Source organism: Xenopus tropicalis, chromosome 9 (assembly GCF_000004195.4).
Source record: "Xenopus tropicalis strain Nigerian chromosome 9, UCB_Xtro_10.0, whole genome shotgun sequence".
Lineage (NCBI taxonomy): Eukaryota > Metazoa > Chordata > Amphibia > Anura > Pipidae > Xenopus > Xenopus tropicalis.
Genome location: NC_030685.2, coordinates 2,667,986 through 2,689,388, shown reverse-complemented (window position 1 = coordinate 2,689,388; position 21,403 = coordinate 2,667,986). Strand labels below are relative to the sequence as shown.

The 21,403-nt window shown below is 55.8% G+C and overlaps 3 protein-coding genes across 3 annotated transcripts; all 3 read left to right on the top strand.

The window, feature by feature from the left end:
- The first annotated feature begins 308 nt into the window (after positions 1–308).
- Positions 309–790, top strand: LOC116407590 (histone H2B 1.1-like). Its single transcript, XM_031893112.1, has one exon. The coding sequence runs from the start codon at positions 343–345 to the stop codon at positions 721–723; it is 381 nt and encodes a 126-aa protein (XP_031748972.1). The 5' UTR covers positions 309–342; the 3' UTR covers positions 724–790.
- A 9,140-nt stretch (positions 791–9,930) lies between these two features.
- On the top strand, positions 9,931–10,674 carry LOC101731527 (histone H1B). Its single transcript, XM_031893081.1, has one exon. It carries the CDS (start codon positions 9,946–9,948, stop codon positions 10,621–10,623), a length of 678 nt encoding a protein of 225 aa, XP_031748941.1. The 5' UTR covers positions 9,931–9,945; the 3' UTR covers positions 10,624–10,674.
- An 858-nt stretch (positions 10,675–11,532) lies between these two features.
- On the top strand, positions 11,533–12,044 carry LOC101731074 (histone H3). The gene has a single exon (XM_018097418.2). The coding sequence runs from the start codon at positions 11,575–11,577 to the stop codon at positions 11,983–11,985; it is 411 nt and encodes a 136-aa protein (XP_017952907.1). The 5' UTR covers positions 11,533–11,574; the 3' UTR covers positions 11,986–12,044.
- Positions 12,045–21,403: the final 9,359 nt, after the last annotated feature.

The following is a 21,403-nucleotide window of genomic DNA, read 5'->3' as shown; positions in this document are numbered from 1 at the left end:
CTGCTTTTATAGGCAGCTCTGGACACACCTCTCTTCTTCAATTGGGTAAGTTCCAATGCAGCCAATCACAGTATAGGTTTAGGAAGCACCAATCAATTGCTCTAAATACATTTCACTTTTTATTTAGTGGGTGGGATTGATTTCAACCAATCACACAGATGTTTTCAGGTACACCAATCAATCGCTGTAGATGGGCGTTCTTTATACCATGTGATAAAACTAACCAGTAATAGTTTGTGCTATAAGGCATCCTCATTTGCATGGGAGGGCTATAAAAGCAGCAGCCCGGGAGGCGGAGGGAACAGTTTTCTCGTTTATCGGAAAGCATAAGGATAGTTGATCATGCCTGATCCAGCCAAGTCCGCTCCAGCCGCGAAGAAAGGCTCCAAGAAAGCGGTGACCAAGACCCAGAAGAAAGATGGGAAGAAGCGCAGGAAGACAAGGAAGGAGAGTTACGCCATTTACGTGTACAAGGTGCTGAAGCAGGTGCACCCCGATACCGGCATCTCCTCCAAGGCCATGAGCATCATGAACTCCTTTGTCAACGATGTGTTTGAGCGCATCGCAGGGGAAGCCTCCCGCCTGGCTCATTACAACAAACGCTCCACCATCACCTCCCGGGAGATCCAGACCGCGGTCCGCCTGCTGCTGCCTGGGGAGCTGGCCAAGCACGCCGTGTCCGAGGGCACCAAGGCTGTCACCAAGTACACCAGCGCCAAGTAACTGCTGCCCCATCTCCTGCCCTACTCCCAGCAACACAAAGGCTCTTCTAAGGGCCACCCACCCCCTCCCTATTAGATCTGTAATTGGCTATAGGAGCTCTATAATATAAATGAACGTTAATCAGTGAATGTTGTGTTTTATGGGGAAACAGCCGGTAACATTAGCACCGAGGAGAATTTGGGGTATAACTATTTCTGGCGGGGGCTGGAGCTGCTCTAACTCGCAGAGAGAGGTTGGGCTGTGGGTACAATATACAGGGACATTTCGGCGCTTCTCATAGGGTTTTTCCCAGTTCAAAGGTGAAGGTGGGGGAATCACTCTGATACCAAACAGCAAATGGATGTTTGGCCAAACTAAAGGCCCTGAATAGAAACCTGCTCCCACCCTAATGCCCCCCCCCCTCATAGCTAAATCCCAGCATTCTGCCTGCAAAGAAAAGGGAAAATGTGCTCTCACTCTGTAAGTGAGTTCTGCCTGTGTAAGCCTGCATTCTTCATTGCATGAACTTTACAGCGCACCGCTGTTTGCAGATGTAAATGTCACTGATGAAGTCAAAGGGAAAAATTGGCTCAAAGCTGTTATTTGTTTTAGGAAGATGTGATGGTGCCGGGGAACAGAGGGGATACTGCTGCCAGAATTCTCCTCCTCTCATCCAGGAGAGTTCGGGCCCTTCCCCTGCTAAAGTCCTTATCGTGGCTTCCTATTAAACAAAGAATATCTTACAAACTCTTTCTCCTAACCTTCAAAGCCCTCCATTCCTCTGCTCCTCACTCCATCTCTTCCCTTGTGTCTCCGTACGTTCCTGGCCGACTCCTTCGTTCCTCACTCCATCCCTTCCCTTGTGTCTCCGTACGTTCCTGCCGACTCCTCTGCTCCTCACTCCATCCCTTCCCTTGTTTCTCCGTACGTTCCTGCCGACTCCTCTGCTCCTCACTACATCTCTTCCCTTGTGTCTCCGTACGTTCCTGGCCGACTCCTTCGTTCCTCACTACATCCCTTCCCTTGTTTCTCCGTACGTTCCTGCCGACTCCTCTGCTCCTCACTACATCTCTTCCCTTGTGTCTCCGTACGTTCCTGGCCGACTACTTCGTTCCTCACTACATCTCTTCCCTTGTGTCTCTGTACGTTCCTGCCAACTCCTCTGCTCCTCACTACATCTCTTCCCTTGTGTCTCCGTACGTTCCTGGCCGACTCCTTCGTTCCTCACTACATCCCTTCCCTTGTGTCTCCGTACGTTCCTGGCCGACTCCTCTGCTCCTCACTACATCTCTTCCCTTGTGTCTCCGTACGTTCCTGGCCGACTCCTTCGTTCCTCACTACATCCCTTCCCTTGTGTCTCCGTACGTTCCTGGCCGACTCCTCTGCTCCTCACTACATCCCTTCCCTTGTGTCTCCGTACGTTCCTGGCCGACTCCTCTGCTCCTCACTACATCCCTTCCCTTGTGTCTCCATACGTTCCTGGCCGACTCCTCTGCTCCTCACTCCATCCCTTCCCTTGTGTCTCCGTACGTTCCTGCCGACTCCTCTGCTCCTCACTACATCTCTACCCTTGTGTCTCCATACGTTCCTGGCCGACTCTTCTGCTCCTCACTCCATCTCTTCCCTTGTGTCTCCGTACGTTCCTGGCCGACTCCTCTGCTCCTCACTCCATCCCTTCCCTTGTGTCTCCGTACGTTCCTGGCCGACTCCTCTGCTCCTCACTACATCCCTTCCCTTGTGTCTCCGTACGTTCCTGGCCGACTCCTCTGCTCCTCACTACATCCCTTCCCTTGTGTCTCCGTACGTTCCTGCCGACTCCTCTGCTCCTCACTACATCTCTTCCCTTGTGTCTCCGTACGTTCCTGGCCGACTCCTTCGTTCCTCACTACATCTCTTCCCTTGTGTCTCCGTACGTTCCTGGCCGACTCCTCTGCTCCTCACTACATCTCTTCCCTTGTGTCTCCGTACGTTCCTGGCCGACTCCTCTGCTCCTCACTACATCCCTTCCCTTGTGTCTCTGTACGTTCCTGGCCGACTCCTTCGTTCCTTAGCAGAGCAATCGCTTGGTTGCACCCCCCACTACTACTGTGGTTTCCCGTCTTAACCCTTTCTGCCCTGCTGCCCCTCACATTGGGAATGCCCCCCCTGATTTCCTCTGGAGAGAATCCTCCCTCAGTCTTTTTACAACTAAAGTTAAAGACTCCCTATTGGAGCACTCATCCAGCACCTGATCTGGGAACTGGCACTTAGTGGGTGACACTACAATATGTGACCTACAGCACTTATATTTGCCTATTTGTGTCTGTAAGTTACCCTCCCATATAGATTGTAAGCTCTACGGGGCAGGGACCTCCTTCCTCTTGTGTCTTTGACTCTTAACTTATTGCAACTGTACCTTGTATTTATTTGTATTTATTGTTATACTTTGTTTTTATCTATTATTATCTTATTAACCCCCTGTTTGTATTAATGTATTCTACTGTACAGCGCTGCGTACATAAGTAGCACTTTATAAATAAAGATATACATACATACATACAGAGCAAATGATACATCAGGTGGGGAAATGTGCTCGACTTTTATACATGGTAGGAACTGGGTCGGACTGGGCTGCCTGACCCGATCCCCACAGGGCGCTCCACCGACCCTCCAGTCTCCCTCGGACGCTCTGCTTGTAAGTTTAATTTACGTGCTCTCGGGTGGGTTGGATGGGTGGAGGGCCCTGCGGGGAGGTGTGTGAAGCCCCTGAGGCAGAAGCCCCAGTGGGCCCTGCACCCCCAAGGTTTACATGTACTTTAACACTACATTATGTACCTCTAGAAATAGAAGAATTGTGCTTTTAAAATGTACTTTTTGTGCTGCTTTACTGACCCCCTTACCCCGTCCTATCGGTACCCCCAGCCCCCCCATTCCCCCCTGACTGGTCTCACAGGCAAAAGCCCCAGTATCTTCCCAGTAGTATGGCAGCAGCATGGGGACCTCACAGAGAACTGCAATGCGTCTGTCCCTGTGTTTGATTGGTGTGTTTTTAGGGGCCCCAACCCTTTTTAGCAGTGACTGGTTATTGGGTAGCCCCTTGGTGGAATGGGAGCCTAAAGGTGTCTGTGTTTGGCATCACACCGGGTTTGAGGCCACTGGGAGCAACATGTTCCCCCCGAGCCCTTGGTTAGGGACCGCTGGTGTATTTTGCACAATTCTTCCTTCTACTTCAGCAAGATGCCCAGACCGTACTGACGACAGGCAGCCCCACAGCATGATGGCGCCACACAGGGCCGACCCTCGCGGTTCAGAGCACCCGGCCGCCATCATCAAATCTTATTCTCCGTCATCTTTTCCTTCTGCCCAGTAGTGATGTAGCGAACATCGCCAAAAATGTTCGCTCGCGAATATTTGCGAACTTTGCGAACCCCATAGACTTCAACGGGAAGGCGAACTTTAAAACCTAGAAAAGCCATTTCTGCCCAGAAAACTGATTTTAAAGTTGTTTAAAGGGTGCCACGACCTGGACAGGGGCATGCAGGAGGGGGATCAAGGGTAAACATTTCACCCGATGTTCGCCGGCGAACAGTTCGCTACATCTCTACTGCCCAGTGTCGGACCGGCCCAGCAGGAAACCAGGAAAACTCCCGGTGGGCCCAGGTGTCAGTGCTTCTATCTATTCAGCCTGTTTCATGGTCATCCCCTATGTCTGTATGGGAACAAGGAAGCTTGATAGATGGAAGAATAGAGAATAGTATGTAGAGGAAAGAGACTTGGATAATAAAGAGTTTGAGGGAGGAGAGGAGGAATTATAATAATGAGAGTGGGGCCCCTGGCATCTCAGTCCCACACTGCGTCTGTCTCTTTTCCTGCCCGTCTGCTCATTATGATCCCTGAAGGCACAAGTGTAAAAAGACAGAGAAGCTTTGCCTACGATTTACTCACCATCAGCCCCAATATGCATTTTGCCACCGCAGCTTCTTCATCTTTCACCAGGAAAGGGGGGGGGGGGGTAAGGTGGCTTCTTTATTTACACCTAATGTAACTCAGATACCAGATCTACTGCAGCCAAGAGGCGCCATCTTGATACTCACCTGGGTGCCAATCAGATGCCATATTAGTGCTCCTAGAAAGCCAATAACCTAGAACATTACAATAACTAAGGGCCCCCATCATAAATACCAACCCCGCCAGCCTAATTGCACTATATCTTGTTTTAAGTAAGAGCAGGAGAAGGTCGGTGCCTATGGCGTGATGAGGATATTCTCTTCAATAAACAAAAATACTGTCTTATCTGTCAGGCATCCAAGGCGCCCCCACCCCATGTGCAAGGCGCCCCCACCCCATGTGCAAGTCACCCCCTTTACCAAAACACAAATATGACTATTATTATTAGTGATGAGCGAATCTGTCCCGTTTCGCTTCGCTGAAAAATTCGCAAAACGGCTAAAAATCTATGAAATGCGTTTGTCGTACACAGGAGTTTTTGGCGCGACTGTGCCCAATTCGACGTGTGAGGGATTTTTCCCAGGCAAATTTTCGAGAAACAATTCTCCAATGGCAAAATGTGGAAATTCGCTGCGAATCCATGCCTGGCAAAAAAATATTTTTATCAGTAATTATAATAGTAAACTGGATACAACATGCAAAGCAGAGCTGATATAGAGAAGTCCAGTTACTGATAAAAGACAAAATGACCAGATGGAGAGAACTAAGGCCCCTCTGAGCCCCAGAACATAATACAGATTTCCCTTCTCCCTGTGCCCATGTTGGGGGATCAGCAAGTGATCAGTCTCTAGAATGGAACCAATAACCCAACCCAATCCGGTCAGTGGGACCGACCCCTCCCTGAGTGCTGCAGCCAAACTCCCCCAGCAATGGGGGACTCCTTCGTTCCTCACTCCATCTCTTCCCTTGCGTCTCCGTACGTTCCTGCCGACTCCTTCGTTCCTCACTCCATCTCTTCCCTTGCGTCTCCGTACGTTCCTGGCCGACTCCTTCGTTCCTCACTCCATCCCTTCCCTTGTGTCTCCGTACGTTCCTGCCGACTCCTCTGCTCCTCACTCCATCCCTTCCCTTGTTTCTCCGTACGTTCCTGGCCGACTCCTCTGCTCCTCACTACATCTCTTCCCTTGTGTCTCCGTACGTTCCTGGCCGACTCCTCTGCTCCTCACTACATCCCTTCCCTTGTGTCTCCGTACGTTCCTGGCCGACTCCTCTGCTCCTCACTCCATCCCTTCCCTTGTGTCTCCGTACGTTCCTGGCCGACTCCTCTGCTCCTCACTCCATCCCTTCCCTTGTGTCTCCGTACGTTCCTGCCGACTCCTCTGCTCCTCACTACATCTCTACCCTTGTGTCTCCATACGTTCCTGGCCGACTCTTCTGCTCCTCACTCCATCTCTTCCCTTGTGTCTCCGTACGTTCCTGGCCGACTCCTCTGCTCCTCACTCCATCCCTTCCCTTGTTTCTCCGTACGTTCCTGCCGACTCCTCTGCTCCTCACTCCATCCCTTCCCTTGTGTCTCCGTACGTTCCTGGCCGACTCCTCTGCTCCTCACTACATCCCTTCCCTTGTGTCTCCGTACGTTCCTGGCCGACTCCTCTGCTCCTCACTACATCCCTTCCCTTGTGTCTCCGTACGTTCCTGCCGACTCCTCTGCTCCTCACTACATCTCTTCCCTTGTGTCTCCGTACGTTCCTGGCCGACTCCTTCGTTCCTCACTACATCTCTTCCCTTGTGTCTCCGTACGTTCCTGGCCGACTCCTCTGCTCCTCACTACATCTCTTCCCTTGTGTCTCCGTACGTTCCTGGCCGACTCCTCTGCTCCTCACTACATCCCTTCCCTTGTGTCTCTGTACGTTCCTGGCCGACTCCTTCGTTCCTTAGCAGAGCAATCGCTTGGTTGCACCCCCCACTACTACTGTGGTTTCCCGTCTTAACCCTTTCTGCCCTGCTGCCCCTCACATTGGGAATGCCCCCCCTGATTTCCTCTGGAGAGAATCCTCCCTCAGTCTTTTTACAACTAAAGTTAAAGACTCCCTATTGGAGCACTCATCCAGCACCTGATCTGGGAACTGGCACTTAGTGGGTGACACTACAATATGTGACCTACAGCACTTATATTTGCCTATTTGTGTCTGTAAGTTACCCTCCCATATAGATTGTAAGCTCTACGGGGCAGGGACCTCCTTCCTCTTGTGTCTTTGACTCTTAACTTATTGCAACTGTACCTTGTATTTATTTGTATTTATTGTTATACTTTGTTTTTATCTATTATTATCTTATTAACCCCCTGTTTGTATTAATGTATTCTACTGTACAGCGCTGCGTACATAAGTAGCACTTTATAAATAAAGATATACATACATACATACAGAGCAAATGATACATCAGGTGGGGAAATGTGCTCGACTTTTATACATGGTAGGAACTGGGTCGGACTGGGCTGCCTGACCCGATCCCCACAGGGCGCTCCACCGACCCTCCAGTCTCCCTCGGACGCTCTGCTTGTAAGTTTAATTTACGTGCTCTCGGGGTGGGTTGGATGGGTGGAGGGCCCTGCGGGGAGGTGTGTGAAGCCCCTGAGGCAGAAGCCCCAGTGGGCCCTGCACCCCCAAGGTTTACATGTACTTTAACACTACATTATGTACCTCTAGAAATAGAAGAATTGTGCTTTTAAAATGTACTTTTTGTGCTGCTTTACTGACCCCCTTACCCCGTCCTATCGGTACCCCCAGCCCCCCCATTCCCCCCTGACTGGTCTCACAGGCAAAAGCCCCAGTATCTTCCCAGTAGTATGGCAGCAGCATGGGGACCTCACAGAGAACTGCAATGCGTCTGTCCCTGTGTTTGATTGGTGTGTTTTTAGGGGCCCCAACCCTTTTTAGCAGTGACTGGTTATTGGGTAGCCCCTTGGTGGAATGGGAGCCTAAAGGTGTCTGTGTTTGGCATCACACCGGGTTTGAGGCCACTGGGAGCAACATGTTCCCCCCGAGCCCTTGGTTAGGGACCGCTGGTGTATTTTGCACAATTCTTCCTTCTACTTCAGCAAGATGCCCAGACCGTACTGACGACAGGCAGCCCCACAGCATGATGGCGCCACACAGGGCCGACCCTTGAGTTCAGAGCACCCGGCCGCCATCATCAAACCTGGCAAATATTATTCTCCATCATCTTTTCCTTCTGCCCAGTAGTGATGTAGCGAACATCGCCAAAAATGTTCGCTCGCGAATATTTGCGAACTTTGCGAACCCCATAGACTTCAACGGGAAGGCGAACTTTAAAACCTAGAAAAGCCATTTCTGCCCAGAAAACTGATTTTAAAGTTGTTTAAAGGGTGCCACGACCTGGACAGGGGCATGCAGGAGGGGGATCAAGGGTAAACATTTCACCCGATGTTCGCCGGCGAACAGTTCGCTACATCTCTACTGCCCAGTGTCGGACCGGCCCAGCAGGAAACCAGGAAAACTCCCGGTGGGCCCAGGTGTCAGTGCTTCTATCTATTCAGCCTGTTTCATGGTCATCCCCTATGTCTGTATGGGAACAAGGAAGCTTGATAGATGGAAGAATAGAGAATAGTATGTAGAGGAAAGAGACTTGGATAATAAAGAGTTTGAGGGAGGAGAGGAGGAATTATAATAATGAGAGTGGGGCCCCTGGCATCTCAGTCCCACACTGCGTCTGTCTCTTTTCCTGCCCGTCTGCTCATTATGATCCCTGAAGGCACAAGTGTAAAAAGACAGAGAAGCTTTGCCTACGATTTACTCACCATCAGCCCCAATATGCATTTTGCCACCACAGCTTCTTCATCTTTCACCAGGAAAGGGGGGGGGGCGGGGTGTAAGGTGGCTTCTTTATTTACACCTAATGTAACTCAGATACCAGATCTACTGCAGCCAAGAGGCGCCATCTTGATACTCACCTGGGTGCCAATCAGATGCCATATTAGTGCTCCTAGAAAGCCAATAACCTAGAACATTACAATAACTAAGGGCCCCCATCATAAATACCAACCCCGCCAGCCTAATTGCACTATATCTTTTTTTAAGTAAGAGCAGGAGAAGGTCGGTGCCTATGGCGTGATGAGGATATTCTCTTCAATAAACAAAAATACTGTCTTATCTGTCAGGCATCCAAGGCGCCCCCACCCCATGTGCAAGGCGCCCCCACCCCATGTGCAAGTCACCCCCTTTACCAAAACACAAATATGACTATTATTATTAGTGATGAGCGAATCTGTCCCGTTTCGCTTCGCTGAAAAATTCGCAAAACGGCTAAAAATCTATGAAATGCGTTTGTCGTACACAGGAGTTTTTGGCGCGACTGTGCCCAATTCGACGTGTGAGGGATTTTTCCCAGGCAAATTTTCGAGAAACAATTCTCCAATGGCAAAATGTGGAAATTCGCTGCGAATCCATGCCTGGCAAAAAAATATTTTTATCAGTAATTATAATAGTAAACTGGATACAACATGCAAAGCAGAGCTGATATAGAGCAGCCCAGTTACTGATAAAAGACAAAATGACCAGATGGAGAGAACGAAGGCCCCTCTGAACCCCAGAACATAATACAGATTTCCCTCTCCCTGTGCCCATGTTGGGGGATCAGCAAGTGATCAGTCTCTAGAATGGAACCAATAACCCAACCCAATCCGGTCAGTGGGACCGACCCCTCCCTGAGTGCTGCAGCCAAACTCCCCCAGCAATGGCTCCCTGTACTGTGCTACTTGCCTGGGACTCCGACCCCCCCACACTCCCTTTATAGCCTCCCCCTCTCTCACTCACCTGCCCATATTATACCCGGGGCCCCCTTATTTCTCTGGGGGAACAGCGGGAGGGGAAGGATTTCTATTCATCCCCAACAATTCCCACAAATGGGAAGGAGAGAAATGAAGCGGAGCCTTTCCGGGGAGCGGGACTGAGTTCCCAGGAGCTGCTCTGGGCAATATATGCAGCCAATAGAATGGGAATTAGTGGCACAGACCCGGGCACTTACTGGGGCAGCTGATCCCATACAGACTGGGGCACATTTATACTCAGAGCCGAGAGAAACAGCACAATATTCCGTCTCTGGAAACACACGGACACCGGGCTACAGGGGAGAGAGGAAGAGAGTGAGTGGGCGGGGAAATAGAGATCAGCCAATAGGAAGAATTTTTCAGCAAAAGAATGAACCAATCGGAGCAAAGGAGATATGTATATAAAGAGGACGGGAAAGTGTAACATTTATATTATTCTGTGTGTAGTTGACTGATTATCGGTTACAATGGCAGAAACATCCGTAGCTGAGACCTCTCCCCCGGCAGAACCCGCCGCTGCCAAGAAGAAGCAGCCCAAGAAGGGAGGCGCTAAAGCCAAGAAACCCGCCGGGCCCAGCGCGGCCGAACTGATCGTGAAAGCCGTGTCCGCCTCTAAGGAGCGCAGCGGGGTGTCCCTGGCCGCTCTCAAGAAGGCTCTGGCTGCCGGAGGCTACGATGTGGAGAGGAACAACAGCCGCCTCAAGCTGGCTCTCAAGGCCTTGGTCACTAAGGGGACTCTCACCCAAGTCAAGGGGAGCGGAGCCTCCGGATCCTTCAAGCTGAACAAGAAGCCGCTGGAGAGTAAGGAGAAGGCGGCCAAGAAGAAGCCAGCGGCGCCCAAAGCCAAGAAACCAGCGGCAAAGAAGGCGCCCAAGTCCCCTAAAAAGCCCAAGAAGGTCTCGGCAGCAGCAAAGAGCCCCAAGAAGGTGAAGAAACCGGCAAAGGCCGCCAAAAGCCCCAAGAAGCCCAAAGCGGCCAAACCCAAGAAGGTGGCCAAGAGCCCGGCTAAAAAGGCCGCCAAGCCCAAAGCTGCCAAGAGCCCGGCTAAGAAGCCCACCAAGCCTAAAGCTACAAAGAGCCCCGCAAAGGCCAAGGCAGCCAAACCCAAAGCGGCTAAAGCAAAGAAGGCGGCGCCTAAGAAGTAATGTGGCCCCGGGGCCCCTGCGCATCGCACCAAAGGCTCTTTTCAGAGCCCCCACCTCCTCCATCTAAAGAGCCGGTACCTGTGTTTATTACTGACTGACCGCACTATACGGGCCCTATGAGCCGAGCAACAAATTGCACTCTGTAATGTCTCTTATCCGCCCTTTCAATTTTTACCCTTGGGGTTTTTTGTTCTATATTCGGGGTTGTTACTGGGAGGGACTAAAATCTTTTCATAGCTTTCTAGCAGATCTGTAACCTCGGCAGGTTTTATGGGAAAGAAATGAATCGTGTAAAATACAAACTGCCACTAGGTGTCGCCCGAGCACCAAGTTACAGTGTAACAATCAGTGCCGGGCGTTAGATTAGTGGAGCCGAACGGTTCTGTAGTTTCCTTTCCATGAATGTCCGTCCGGGCTGAGGTTTTCCTTTGATCCATTTCTACTACCAGTGATACGCGGCCCAGTGGGGCTCCCGGTTCCGGGGAGAATGGCAGTGGAATGTGGAAACACTATTTGTTAGGAAAAAGCCGGAGGCTTTGTGTTCCACTTTCCCTTGTGTCCCGGCTGAACAGAATCATTGGGGACACAGAGGAGTAAAGGGAACTCCATGTCCCAGCGCGTTGTAATGATCTGCGCTCGGTTCCGAAATATACCGAACCGCCAATCTGTAAATGTATATACCTGCTGGGGTGGCTGTCGGTTAGAACCCTGGTCTATTTTGGCGGCCAAACAAAATTTAGCGGTAAGCGAACGTAAAGGCGGGATCTATTTAAATTAGCCAATAACACAGGATATTTTAGGCGGGATTCAAGAAACAGAAGTGGATTTGCGGAACCGACAGGGGCGTGCTTATAATCACCCAATCACAGGGAGGAGGCGCCAATAAAAGCAGGAATCGGCGGTAGTTTGTTTCAGTTTGAGTGTGTTACTCAGAGAGGTTTTGTAGTTACAATGGCCCGTACCAAGCAGACCGCCCGTAAATCCACCGGAGGGAAAGCTCCCCGCAAGCAGTTGGCTACCAAGGCAGCCAGGAAAAGCGCCCCAGCCACCGGCGGAGTCAAGAAACCTCACCGTTACCGGCCCGGCACAGTCGCTCTCCGGGAGATCCGCCGCTACCAGAAATCCACCGAGCTGCTCATCCGCAAGCTGCCTTTCCAGCGCCTGGTCCGGGAGATCGCTCAGGACTTCAAGACCGACCTGCGCTTCCAGAGCTCAGCCGTCATGGCTCTGCAGGAGGCCAGCGAGGCTTATCTGGTCGGTCTCTTTGAGGACACCAACCTGTGCGCCATCCACGCCAAGAGGGTCACCATCATGCCCAAGGACATCCAGCTGGCCCGCAGGATCCGAGGCGAGAGGGCTTAGATCCAACCCGCAGAACCTTCCTCCCCAACAGCACAAAGGCTCTTTTCAGAGCCACCAAATCCCCAATCAAATGGGCTGAACGTCATTTTATTTGTGTAAATCCTTGCTCTCAGGGAGAGGGGGTTCTCTGGGGTTTCCCTGAGCCATTTAGGGGCTGCTGAATTAGAGGCGCCGCTGTAGTGCCCTCCCAGCCCGTATTGTTTCAGCTGTAACCATGGGAACCTTCTAATAACAGCCCTGTGATTTCATCTCCCAACATGCTAGCCACGCAAGGGTTAATCACTGGGGTTACAGGTTTCCCATCAGCCTTTCTCTACTGAACAGAACTCGCGGGGCTTTCTATTTATCTTTCTCCCCAGAATTCCCTGCTGGCCAAGTAGATTTCATTGACTATTTAACTCCCACCAGCCCTGGTGTAAGGAAATAACGAGAAATAACAAGTGTACGGAAACAGCGCCGCCAAGTGGCAGGGTGAGCACGGTGCATCCAGCACAGGTTCCTCTACACTGTATGGGGAGACAGAACCTATAAAACTGTATCAGGGTTTGGCAGTTTTCCCTTTATGAATAAATTCAATCCATTCTGTTTCAGTGAGCAACAGCGCCACAGGTGGCATTTCATGTAAACAACATTCTATTTCTTGCTGAACTAGAGACTCAAATAGACGGACCGGATTGGTCTGTTAGATATTAACCCGCCCAACAGAGCCTCACCCTGAGAAATCGTCTTTGTGTGAAGCGAGCCAATCAGAGCCACGGAACTTTTTTAAAGAACCAATGAGCATTCCAGGAATCGTTACTTTTATTTGCCAGCATTTACATGCGGCAGCTGCGCTTGGGAATGACCCACATAAAAGTTCTGCAACACAAAATAGAAATATACAGCAAATAAATAATCCCCCTCCCCGTATCCTGTAGCTATGAATTTGGACTTAGTTGCCGCTCGTTACTTACAGTGGGCTTAGTTGGCGGGTCACCTTACACCTATTTGCTCAGAGCCAATCAGATATGAAAGATTTTAGGCGGTTCCAATAACTCCCGCCCACATTCTGTTGGCTCCGCCCTCTAAGCTGTGTATAAAAGAGCGGCCAGAGGGACTCGGTTACAGACTGATTCTATCAGAGCTAATAGCAAGATGTCCGGACGCGGTAAAGGCGGGAAGGGTTTGGGGAAAGGAGGCGCCAAGCGGCACAGGAAGGTGCTGCGGGATAACATCCAGGGCATCACCAAGCCCGCCATCCGCCGCCTGGCACGGAGAGGGGGAGTCAAGCGCATCTCTGGCCTCATCTATGAGGAGACTCGGGGGGTCCTCAAGGTTTTCCTGGAGAATGTCATCCGGGACGCCGTCACCTACACCGAGCACGCCAAGAGGAAGACCGTTACCGCCATGGATGTGGTGTACGCTCTCAAGCGCCAGGGCCGCACTCTCTACGGCTTCGGGGGCTGAATCTGACTGCTGATTCGCTCATAAACCCAAAGGCTCTTTTCAGAGCCCCCACTCGGTCACAAGGTTCTGTAACATCGGTTTGAGTTTACAATGAATAATTATGGAGCGGGGAGTTGTAGTTGCAGCGGGTCTCGTTTCTTGTGTAACTAAACAAGAGCTCATTGCTGGGGGAGCAGTGAAACCCGCAGTGTGAGGGGGCTCCGTGCCCCCGGGATAAACCCCTTTGTCTCCAATGTAGGCGGGGCACTGGGTACCGGACGTTACAGGAAGAAGGGCGGCAGAAGGTGCAAGCAGCAGGCACGTCTATATGACAGACGCATTTCCGCTAGTCTTGCCCTACGAATTTAACTGGGGATTTCGGTTAATTAACGCTAAACTCCCACAATACCCTGCATGCAGCATGTGCTTTGTATGTGAGTGGCTGGAAGCAGTCATGTGGCGCTTGGGCCTGCTGGGCTTTACCTAAAGGGAGAGGCTGGGAAGGCGTAACCTGAAAGAGGCTTGGAACGCAAAATCCGGAAGCGCAAGGAATTACAGTTATGGCAATTGGCCGCTGAAGGTGAGAGCAGGGAGTCTGTCAGTGAGGTAGAACGGGGAGACTGACTGAGGGAGCACAGATAACAAGCTAACTTGGGGGTCTGGCAACTTCACGACTAAAGATTATTTGTTTTCACGCTTTTAAAAATGTAAAGAATGTTCTCTTCAGTCTCTAAATCCCTCTACCCAGCAATCCGTCCATTCTATGGAAGCGAATTACCCAGTGATCTGTACAAAGGGGGTCTCTCTGCGGCCCATATAAAGGCACAAGGCTGCAGGGATAATGTACCCCCTACTGTAAATGATAAGGATATTAGCAGTCACTGAGGGGTTCTGTGCCCCCCATATAAAGGCACAAGGCTGCAGGCTGAGTTATACAGGGAACTCTGAGTATCACTCATGTATTATAAGGGATAATGTACCCCCTACTGTAAATGATAAGGATATTAGCAGTCACTGAGGGGTTCTGTGCCCCCCATATAAAGGCACAAGGCTGCAGGCTGAGTTATACAGGGAACTCTGAGTATCACTCATGTATTATAAGGGATAATGTACCCCCTACTGTAAATGATAAGGATATTAGCAGTCACTGAGGGGTTCTGTGCCCCCCATATAAAGGCACAAGGCTGCAGGCTGAGTTATACAGGGAACTCTGAGTATCACTCATGTATTATAAGGGATAATGTACCCCCTACTGTAAATGATAAGGATATTAGCAGTCACTGAGGGGTTCTGTGCCCCCCATATAAAGGCACAAGGCTGCAGGCTGAGTTATACAGGGAACTCTGAGTATCACTCATAAGTCAGCCTGCATCTTTGTGCCTTTATATGGTCACAATAGGAGACATATAGGATAAACAGAAAAACCCCTAACCCTGTAAGCAATTATGACAATTATGTGGAATACAGGGCACAGCCCGGCCATTCCCCCCCCCAGCCCTACAGTACAGGGCACAGCCCCGGCCATTCCCCCCCCCCCAGCCCTACAGTACAGGGCACAGCCCGGCATTCCCCCCCCCCAGCCCTACAGTACAGGGCACAGCCCGGCCATTCCCCCCAGCCCTACAGTACAGGGCACAGCCCGGCCATTCCCCCCCCAGCCCTACAGTACAGGGCACAGCCCGGCCATTCCCCCCCCCCCAGCCCTACAGTACAGGGCACAGCCCGGCCATTCCCCCCCCAGCCCTACAGTACAAGGCACAGCCCGGCCATTCCCCCCCCAGCCCTACAGTACAGGGCACAGCCCGGCCATTCCCCCCCCCAGCCCTACAGTACAGGGCACAGCCCGGCCATTCCCCCCCCCAGCCCTACAGTACAGGGCACAGCCCGGCCATTCCCCCCCCCCAGCCCTACAGTACAGGGCACAGCCCGGCCATTCCCCCCCCCCCAGCCCTACAGTACATGGCACAGCCCGGCCATTCCCCCCCCCAGCCCTACAGTACATGGCACAGCCCGGCCATTCCCCCCCCCAGCCCTACAGTACAGGGCACAGCCCGGCCATTCCCCCCCAGCCCTACAGTACAGGGCACAGCCCGGCCATTCCCCCCCCAGCCCTACAGTACAGGGCACAGCCCGGCCATTCCCCCCCCAGCCCTACAGTACAGGGCACAGCCCGGCCATTCCCCCCCCAGCCCTACAGTACATGGCACAGCCCGGCCATTCCCCCCAGCCCTACAGTACAGGGCACAGCCCGGCCATTCCCCCCCAGCCCTACAGTACAGGGCACAGCCCGGCCATTCCCCCCCAGCCCTACAGTACATGGCACAGCCCGGCCATTCCCCCCCCAGCCTACAGTACATGGCACAGCCCGGCCATTCCCCCCCAGCCCTACAGTACAGGGCACAGCCCGGCCATTCCCCCCCCAGCCCTACAGTACAGGGCACAGCCCGGCCATTCCCCCCCCAGCCCTACAGTACAGGGCACAGCCCGGCCATTCCCCCCCCCAGCCCTACAGTACATGGCACAGCCCGGCCATTCCCCCCCCAGCCCTACAGTACATGGCACAGCCCGGCCATTTTCCCCCAGCCCTACAGTACATGGCACAGCCCGGCCATTCCCCCCCCAGCCCTACAGTACAGGGCACAGCCCGGCCATTCCCCCCCAGCCCTACAGTACAGGGCACAGCCCGGCCATTCCCCCCCAGCCCTACAGTACATGGCACAGCCCGGCCATTCCCCCCCCAGCCCTACAGTACATGGCACAGCCCGGCCATTTTCCCCCAGCCCTACAGTACATGGCACAGCCCGGCCATTCCCCCCCAGCCCTACAGTACATGGCACAGCCCGGCCATTCCCCCCCAGCCCTACAGTACAGGGCACAGCCCGGCCATTCCCCCCCCCAGCCCTACAGTACATGGCACAGCCCGGCCATTCCCCCCCAGCCCTACAGTACATGGCACAGCCCGGCCATTCCCCCCCCCCCCCCCCCCCAGCCCTACAGTACATGGCACAGCCCGGCCATTCCCCCCCCCAGCCCTACAGTACAGGGCACAGCCCGGCCATTCCCCCCCAGCCCTACAGTACAGGGCACAGCCCGGCCATTCCCCCCCCCCAGCCCTACAGTACAGGGCACAGCCCGCCATTCCCCCCCAGCCCTACAGTACAGGGCACAGCCGGCCATTCCCCCCCAGCCCTACAGTACAGGGCACAGCCCGGCCATTCCCCCCCCAGCCCTACAGTACAGGGCACAGCCCGGCCATTCCCCCCAGCCCTACAGTACATGGCACAGCCCGGCCATTCCCCCCAGCCCTACAGTACATGGCACAGCCCGGCCGTTCCCCCCAGCCCTACAGTACATGGCACAGCCCGGCCATTCCCCCCCCAGCCCTACAGTACAGGGCACAGCCCGGCCATTCCCCCCCAGCCCTACAGTACAGGGCACAGCCCGGCCATTCCCCCCCCAGCCCTACAGTACAGGGCACAGCCCGGCCATTCCCCCCCAGCCCTACAGTACAGGGCACAGCCCGGCCATTCCCCCCCAGCCCTACAGTACATGGCACAGCCCGGCCATTCCCCCCCCAGCCCTACAGTACATGGCACAGCCCGGCCATTTTCCCCCAGCCCTACAGTACATGGCACAGCCCGGCCATTCCCCCCCAGCCCTACAGTACATGGCACAGCCCGGCCATTCCCCCCCAGCCCTACAGTACAGGGCACAGCCCGGCCATTCCCCCCCCCCCCAGCCCTACAGTACATGGCACAGCCCGGCCATTCCCCCCCAGCCCTACAGTACAGGGCACAGCCCGGCCATTCCCCCCCCAGCCCTACAGTACAGGGCACAGCCCGGCCATTCCCCCCCAGCCCTACAGTACAGGGCACAGCCCGGCCATTCCCCCCAGCCCTACAGTACAGGGCACAGCCCGGCCATTCCCCCCCAGCCCTACAGTACAGGGCACAGCCCGGCCATTCCCCCCCAGCCCTACAGTACAGGGCACAGCCCGGCCATTCCCCCCCCAGCCCTACCAGTACAGGGCACAGCCCGGCCATTCCCCCCCCAGCCCTACAGTACAGGGCACAGCCCGGCCATTCCCCCCCAGCCCTACAGTACATGGCACAGCCCGGCCATTCCCCCCAGCCCTACAGTACATGGCACAGCCCGGCCATTCCCCCCCAGCCCTACAGTACAGGGCACAGCCCGGCCATTCCCCCCCAGCCCTACAGTACAGGGCACAGCCCGGCCATTCCCCCCCAGCCCTACAGTACAGGCACAGCCCGCCATTCCCCCCCAGCCCTACAGTACAGGGCACAGCCCGGCCATTCCCCCCCCAGCCCTACAGTACATGGCACAGCCCGGCCATTCCCCCCCAGCCCTACAGTACATGGCACAGCCCGGCCATTTTCCCCCAGCTCTACAGTACATGGCACAGCCCGGCCATTTCCCCCCCAGCCCTACAGTTCATGGCACAGCCCGGCCATTTTCCCCCCAGCTCTACAGTACATGGCACAGCCCGGCCATTTCCCCCAGCTCTACAGTACATGGCACAGCCCGGCCATTCCCCCCAGCCCTACAGTACATGGCACAGCCCGGCCATTCCCCCCCAGCCCTACAGTACATGGCACAGCCCGGCCATTCCCCCCCCAGCCCTACAGTACAGGGCACAGCCCGGCCATTCCCCCCCCAGCCCTACAGTACAGGGCACAGCCCGGCCATTCCCCCCCAGCCCTACAGTACAGGGCACAGCCCGGCCATTCCCCCCCAGCCCTACAGTACAGGGCACAGCCCGGCCATTCCCCCCCCAGCCCTACAGTACTGGCACAGCCCGGCCATTCCCCCCCCAGCCCTACAGTACATGGCACAGCCCGGCCATTTTCCCCCAGCTCTACAGTACATGGCACAGCCCGGCCATTCCCCCCCAGCCCTACAGTACATGGCACAGCCCGGCCATTCCCCCCCAGCCCTACAGTACAGGGCACAGCCCGGCCATTCCCCCCCCCCCCCCCAGCCCTACAGTACATGGCACAGCCCGGCCATTCCCCCCCAGCCCTACAGTACATGGCACAGCCCGGCCATTCCCCCCCAGCCCTACAGTACATGGCACAGCCCGGCCATTCCCCCCCAGCCCTACAGTACAGGCACAGCCCGGCCATTCCCCCCCCAGCCCTACAGTACAGGGCACAGCCCGGCCATTCCCCCCCAGCCCTACAGTACAGGGCACAGCCCGGCCATTCCCCCCCCAGCCCTACAGTACATGGCACAGCCCGGCCATTCCCCCCCAGCCCTACAGTACATGGCACAGCCCGGCCATTTTTCCCCCAGCTCTACAGTACATGGCACAGCCCGGCCATTCCCCCCCAGCCCTACAGTACATGGCACAGCCCGGCCATTTTCCCCAGCTCTACAGTACATGGCACAGCCCGGCCATTTTCCCCCAGCTCTACAGTACATGGCACAGCCCGGCCATTCCCCCCCAGCCCTACAGTACAGGGCACAGCCCGGCCATTCCCCCCCAGCCCTACAGTACAGGGCACAGCCCGGCCATTCCCCCCCAGCCCTACAGTACATGGCACAGCCCGGCCATTCCCCCCCCAGCCCTACAGTACAGGGCACAGCCCGGCCATTCCCCCCCAGCCCTACAGTACATGGCACAGCCCGGCCATTCCCCCCAGCCCTACAGTACAGGCACAGCCCGGCCATTCCCCCCCAGCCCTACAGTACAGGGCACAGCCCGGCCATTCCCCCCCAGCCCTACAGTACAGGGCACAGCCCGGCCATTCCCCCCCAGCCCTACAGTACAGGGCACAGCCCGGCCATTCCCCCCCCAGCCCTACAGTACATGGCACAGCCCGGGCCATTCCCCCCCCAGGCCCTACAGTACATGGCACAGCCCGGCCATTTTCCCCCCAGCTCTACAGTACATGGCACAGCCCGGCCATTCCCCCCAGCCCTACAGTACATGGCACAGCCCGGCCATTCCCCCCCAGCCCTACAGTACAGGGCACAAGCCCGGCCATTCCCCCCCCCCCCCCCCAGCCCTACAGTACATGGCACAGCCGGCCATTCCCCCCCAGCCCTACAGTACATGGCACAGCCCGGCCATTCCCCCCCAGCCCTACAGTACATGGCACAGCCCGGCCATTCCCCCCCAGCCCTACAGTACAGGGCACAGCCGGCCATTCCCCCCCAGCCCTACAGTACATGGCACAGCCCGGCCATTCCCCCCAGCCCTACAGTACATGGCACAGCCCGGCCATTCCCCCCCAGCCCTACAGTACAGGGCACAGCCCGGCCATTCCCCCCAGCCCTACAGTACAGGGCACAGCCCGGCCATTTCCCCCCAGCCCTACAGTACAGGGCACAGCCCGGCCATTCCCCCCCAGCCCTACAGTACAGGGCACAGCCCGGCCATTCCCCCCCAGCCCTACAGTACAGGGCACAGCCCGGCCATTCCCCCCCAGCCCTACAGTACAGGGCACAGCCCGGCCATTCCCCCCAGCCCTACAGTACAGGGCACAGCCCGGCCATTCCCCCCCAGCCCTACAGTACAGGGCACAGCCCGGCCATTCCCCCCCCAGCCCTACAGTACAGGGCACAGCCCGGCCATTCCCCCCCCAGCCCTACAGTACAGGGCACAGCCGGCCATTCCCCCCCAGCCCTACAGTACAGGGCACAGCCCGCCATTCCCCCCCCAGCCCTACAGTACAGGGCACAGCCCGGCCATTCCCCCCCCAGCCCTACAGTACAGGGCACAGCCCGGCCATTCCCCCCCAGCCCTACAGTACAGGGCACAGCCGCGGCCATTCCCCCCCCAGCCCTACAGTACAGGGCACAGCCCGGCCATTCCCCCCCAGCCCTACAGTACAGGGCACAGCCCGGCCATTCCCCCCCAGCCCTACAGTACAGGGCACAGCCCGGCCATTCCCCCCCCAGCCCTACAGTACAGGGCACAGCCCGGCCATTCCCCCCCCCAGCCCTACAGTACAGGGCACAGCCCGGCCATTCCCCCCCAGCCCTACAGTACAGGGCACAGCCCGGCCATTCCCCCCCAGCCCTACAGTACATGGCACAGCCCGGCCATTCCCCCCAGCCCTACAGTACAGGGCACAGCCCGGCCATTCCCCCCCCAGCCCTACAGTACAGGGCACAGCCCGGCCATTCCCCCCCCAGCCCTACAGTACAGGGCACAGCCCGGCCATTCCCCCCCAGCCCTACAGTACAGGGCACAGCCCGGCCATTCCCCCCCAGCCCTACAGTACAGGGCACAGCCCGGCCATTCCCCCCCAGCCCTACAGTACAGGGCACAGCCCGGCCGTTCCCCCCCAGCCCTACAGTACATGGCACAGCCCGGCCGTTCCCCCCCAGCCCTACAGTACATGGCACAGCCCGGCCGTTCCCCCCCAGCCCTACAGTACATGGCACAGCCCGGCCGTTCCCCCCCCAGCCCTACAGTACATGGCACAGCCCGGCCATTCCCCCCCAGCCGCCGCCTAACACACATGGTAGTTTCATCCGCCTGTATAGTCACATGACCTAGTCACGCCCATGTCGCTCCGGCCAATCAGTGCACAGACCGAGCGAGTCTCCGCCCCCTACGTACGCCACGTGACTATCTGGGACAGCGCGCAGGCGCGGTCTGGGCGTCACCAGGGAAACCGTTGCTGACTGACAGGTATGTAAATACAAGGTAACGGCCGTTGTACCCAAAGCATTGGGTGGGGCTTCATCTCTGTCCCAGGCTGTGTGTGAGGGAACCCGGGCGGGGGATGCATTGGCTGTATGTCACTGAATGGCACAAGCGCCGTGAGCTGCCCATAGCTTCTTATCTATATATACTGTACTACAACTCCCAGAATCCTCTCCTATTAAGTTAGAGGCGGGGCTTCAGCTCTGTGCGTGGCTCCAAGCCTCAGCCTTTGGCTCTTTACTGTCACTTGTTAGGGCTGTGGGGCCCAATGCCAATAGATACCTGAATGGGCGGGGCTGTCCCACAGACACTCCC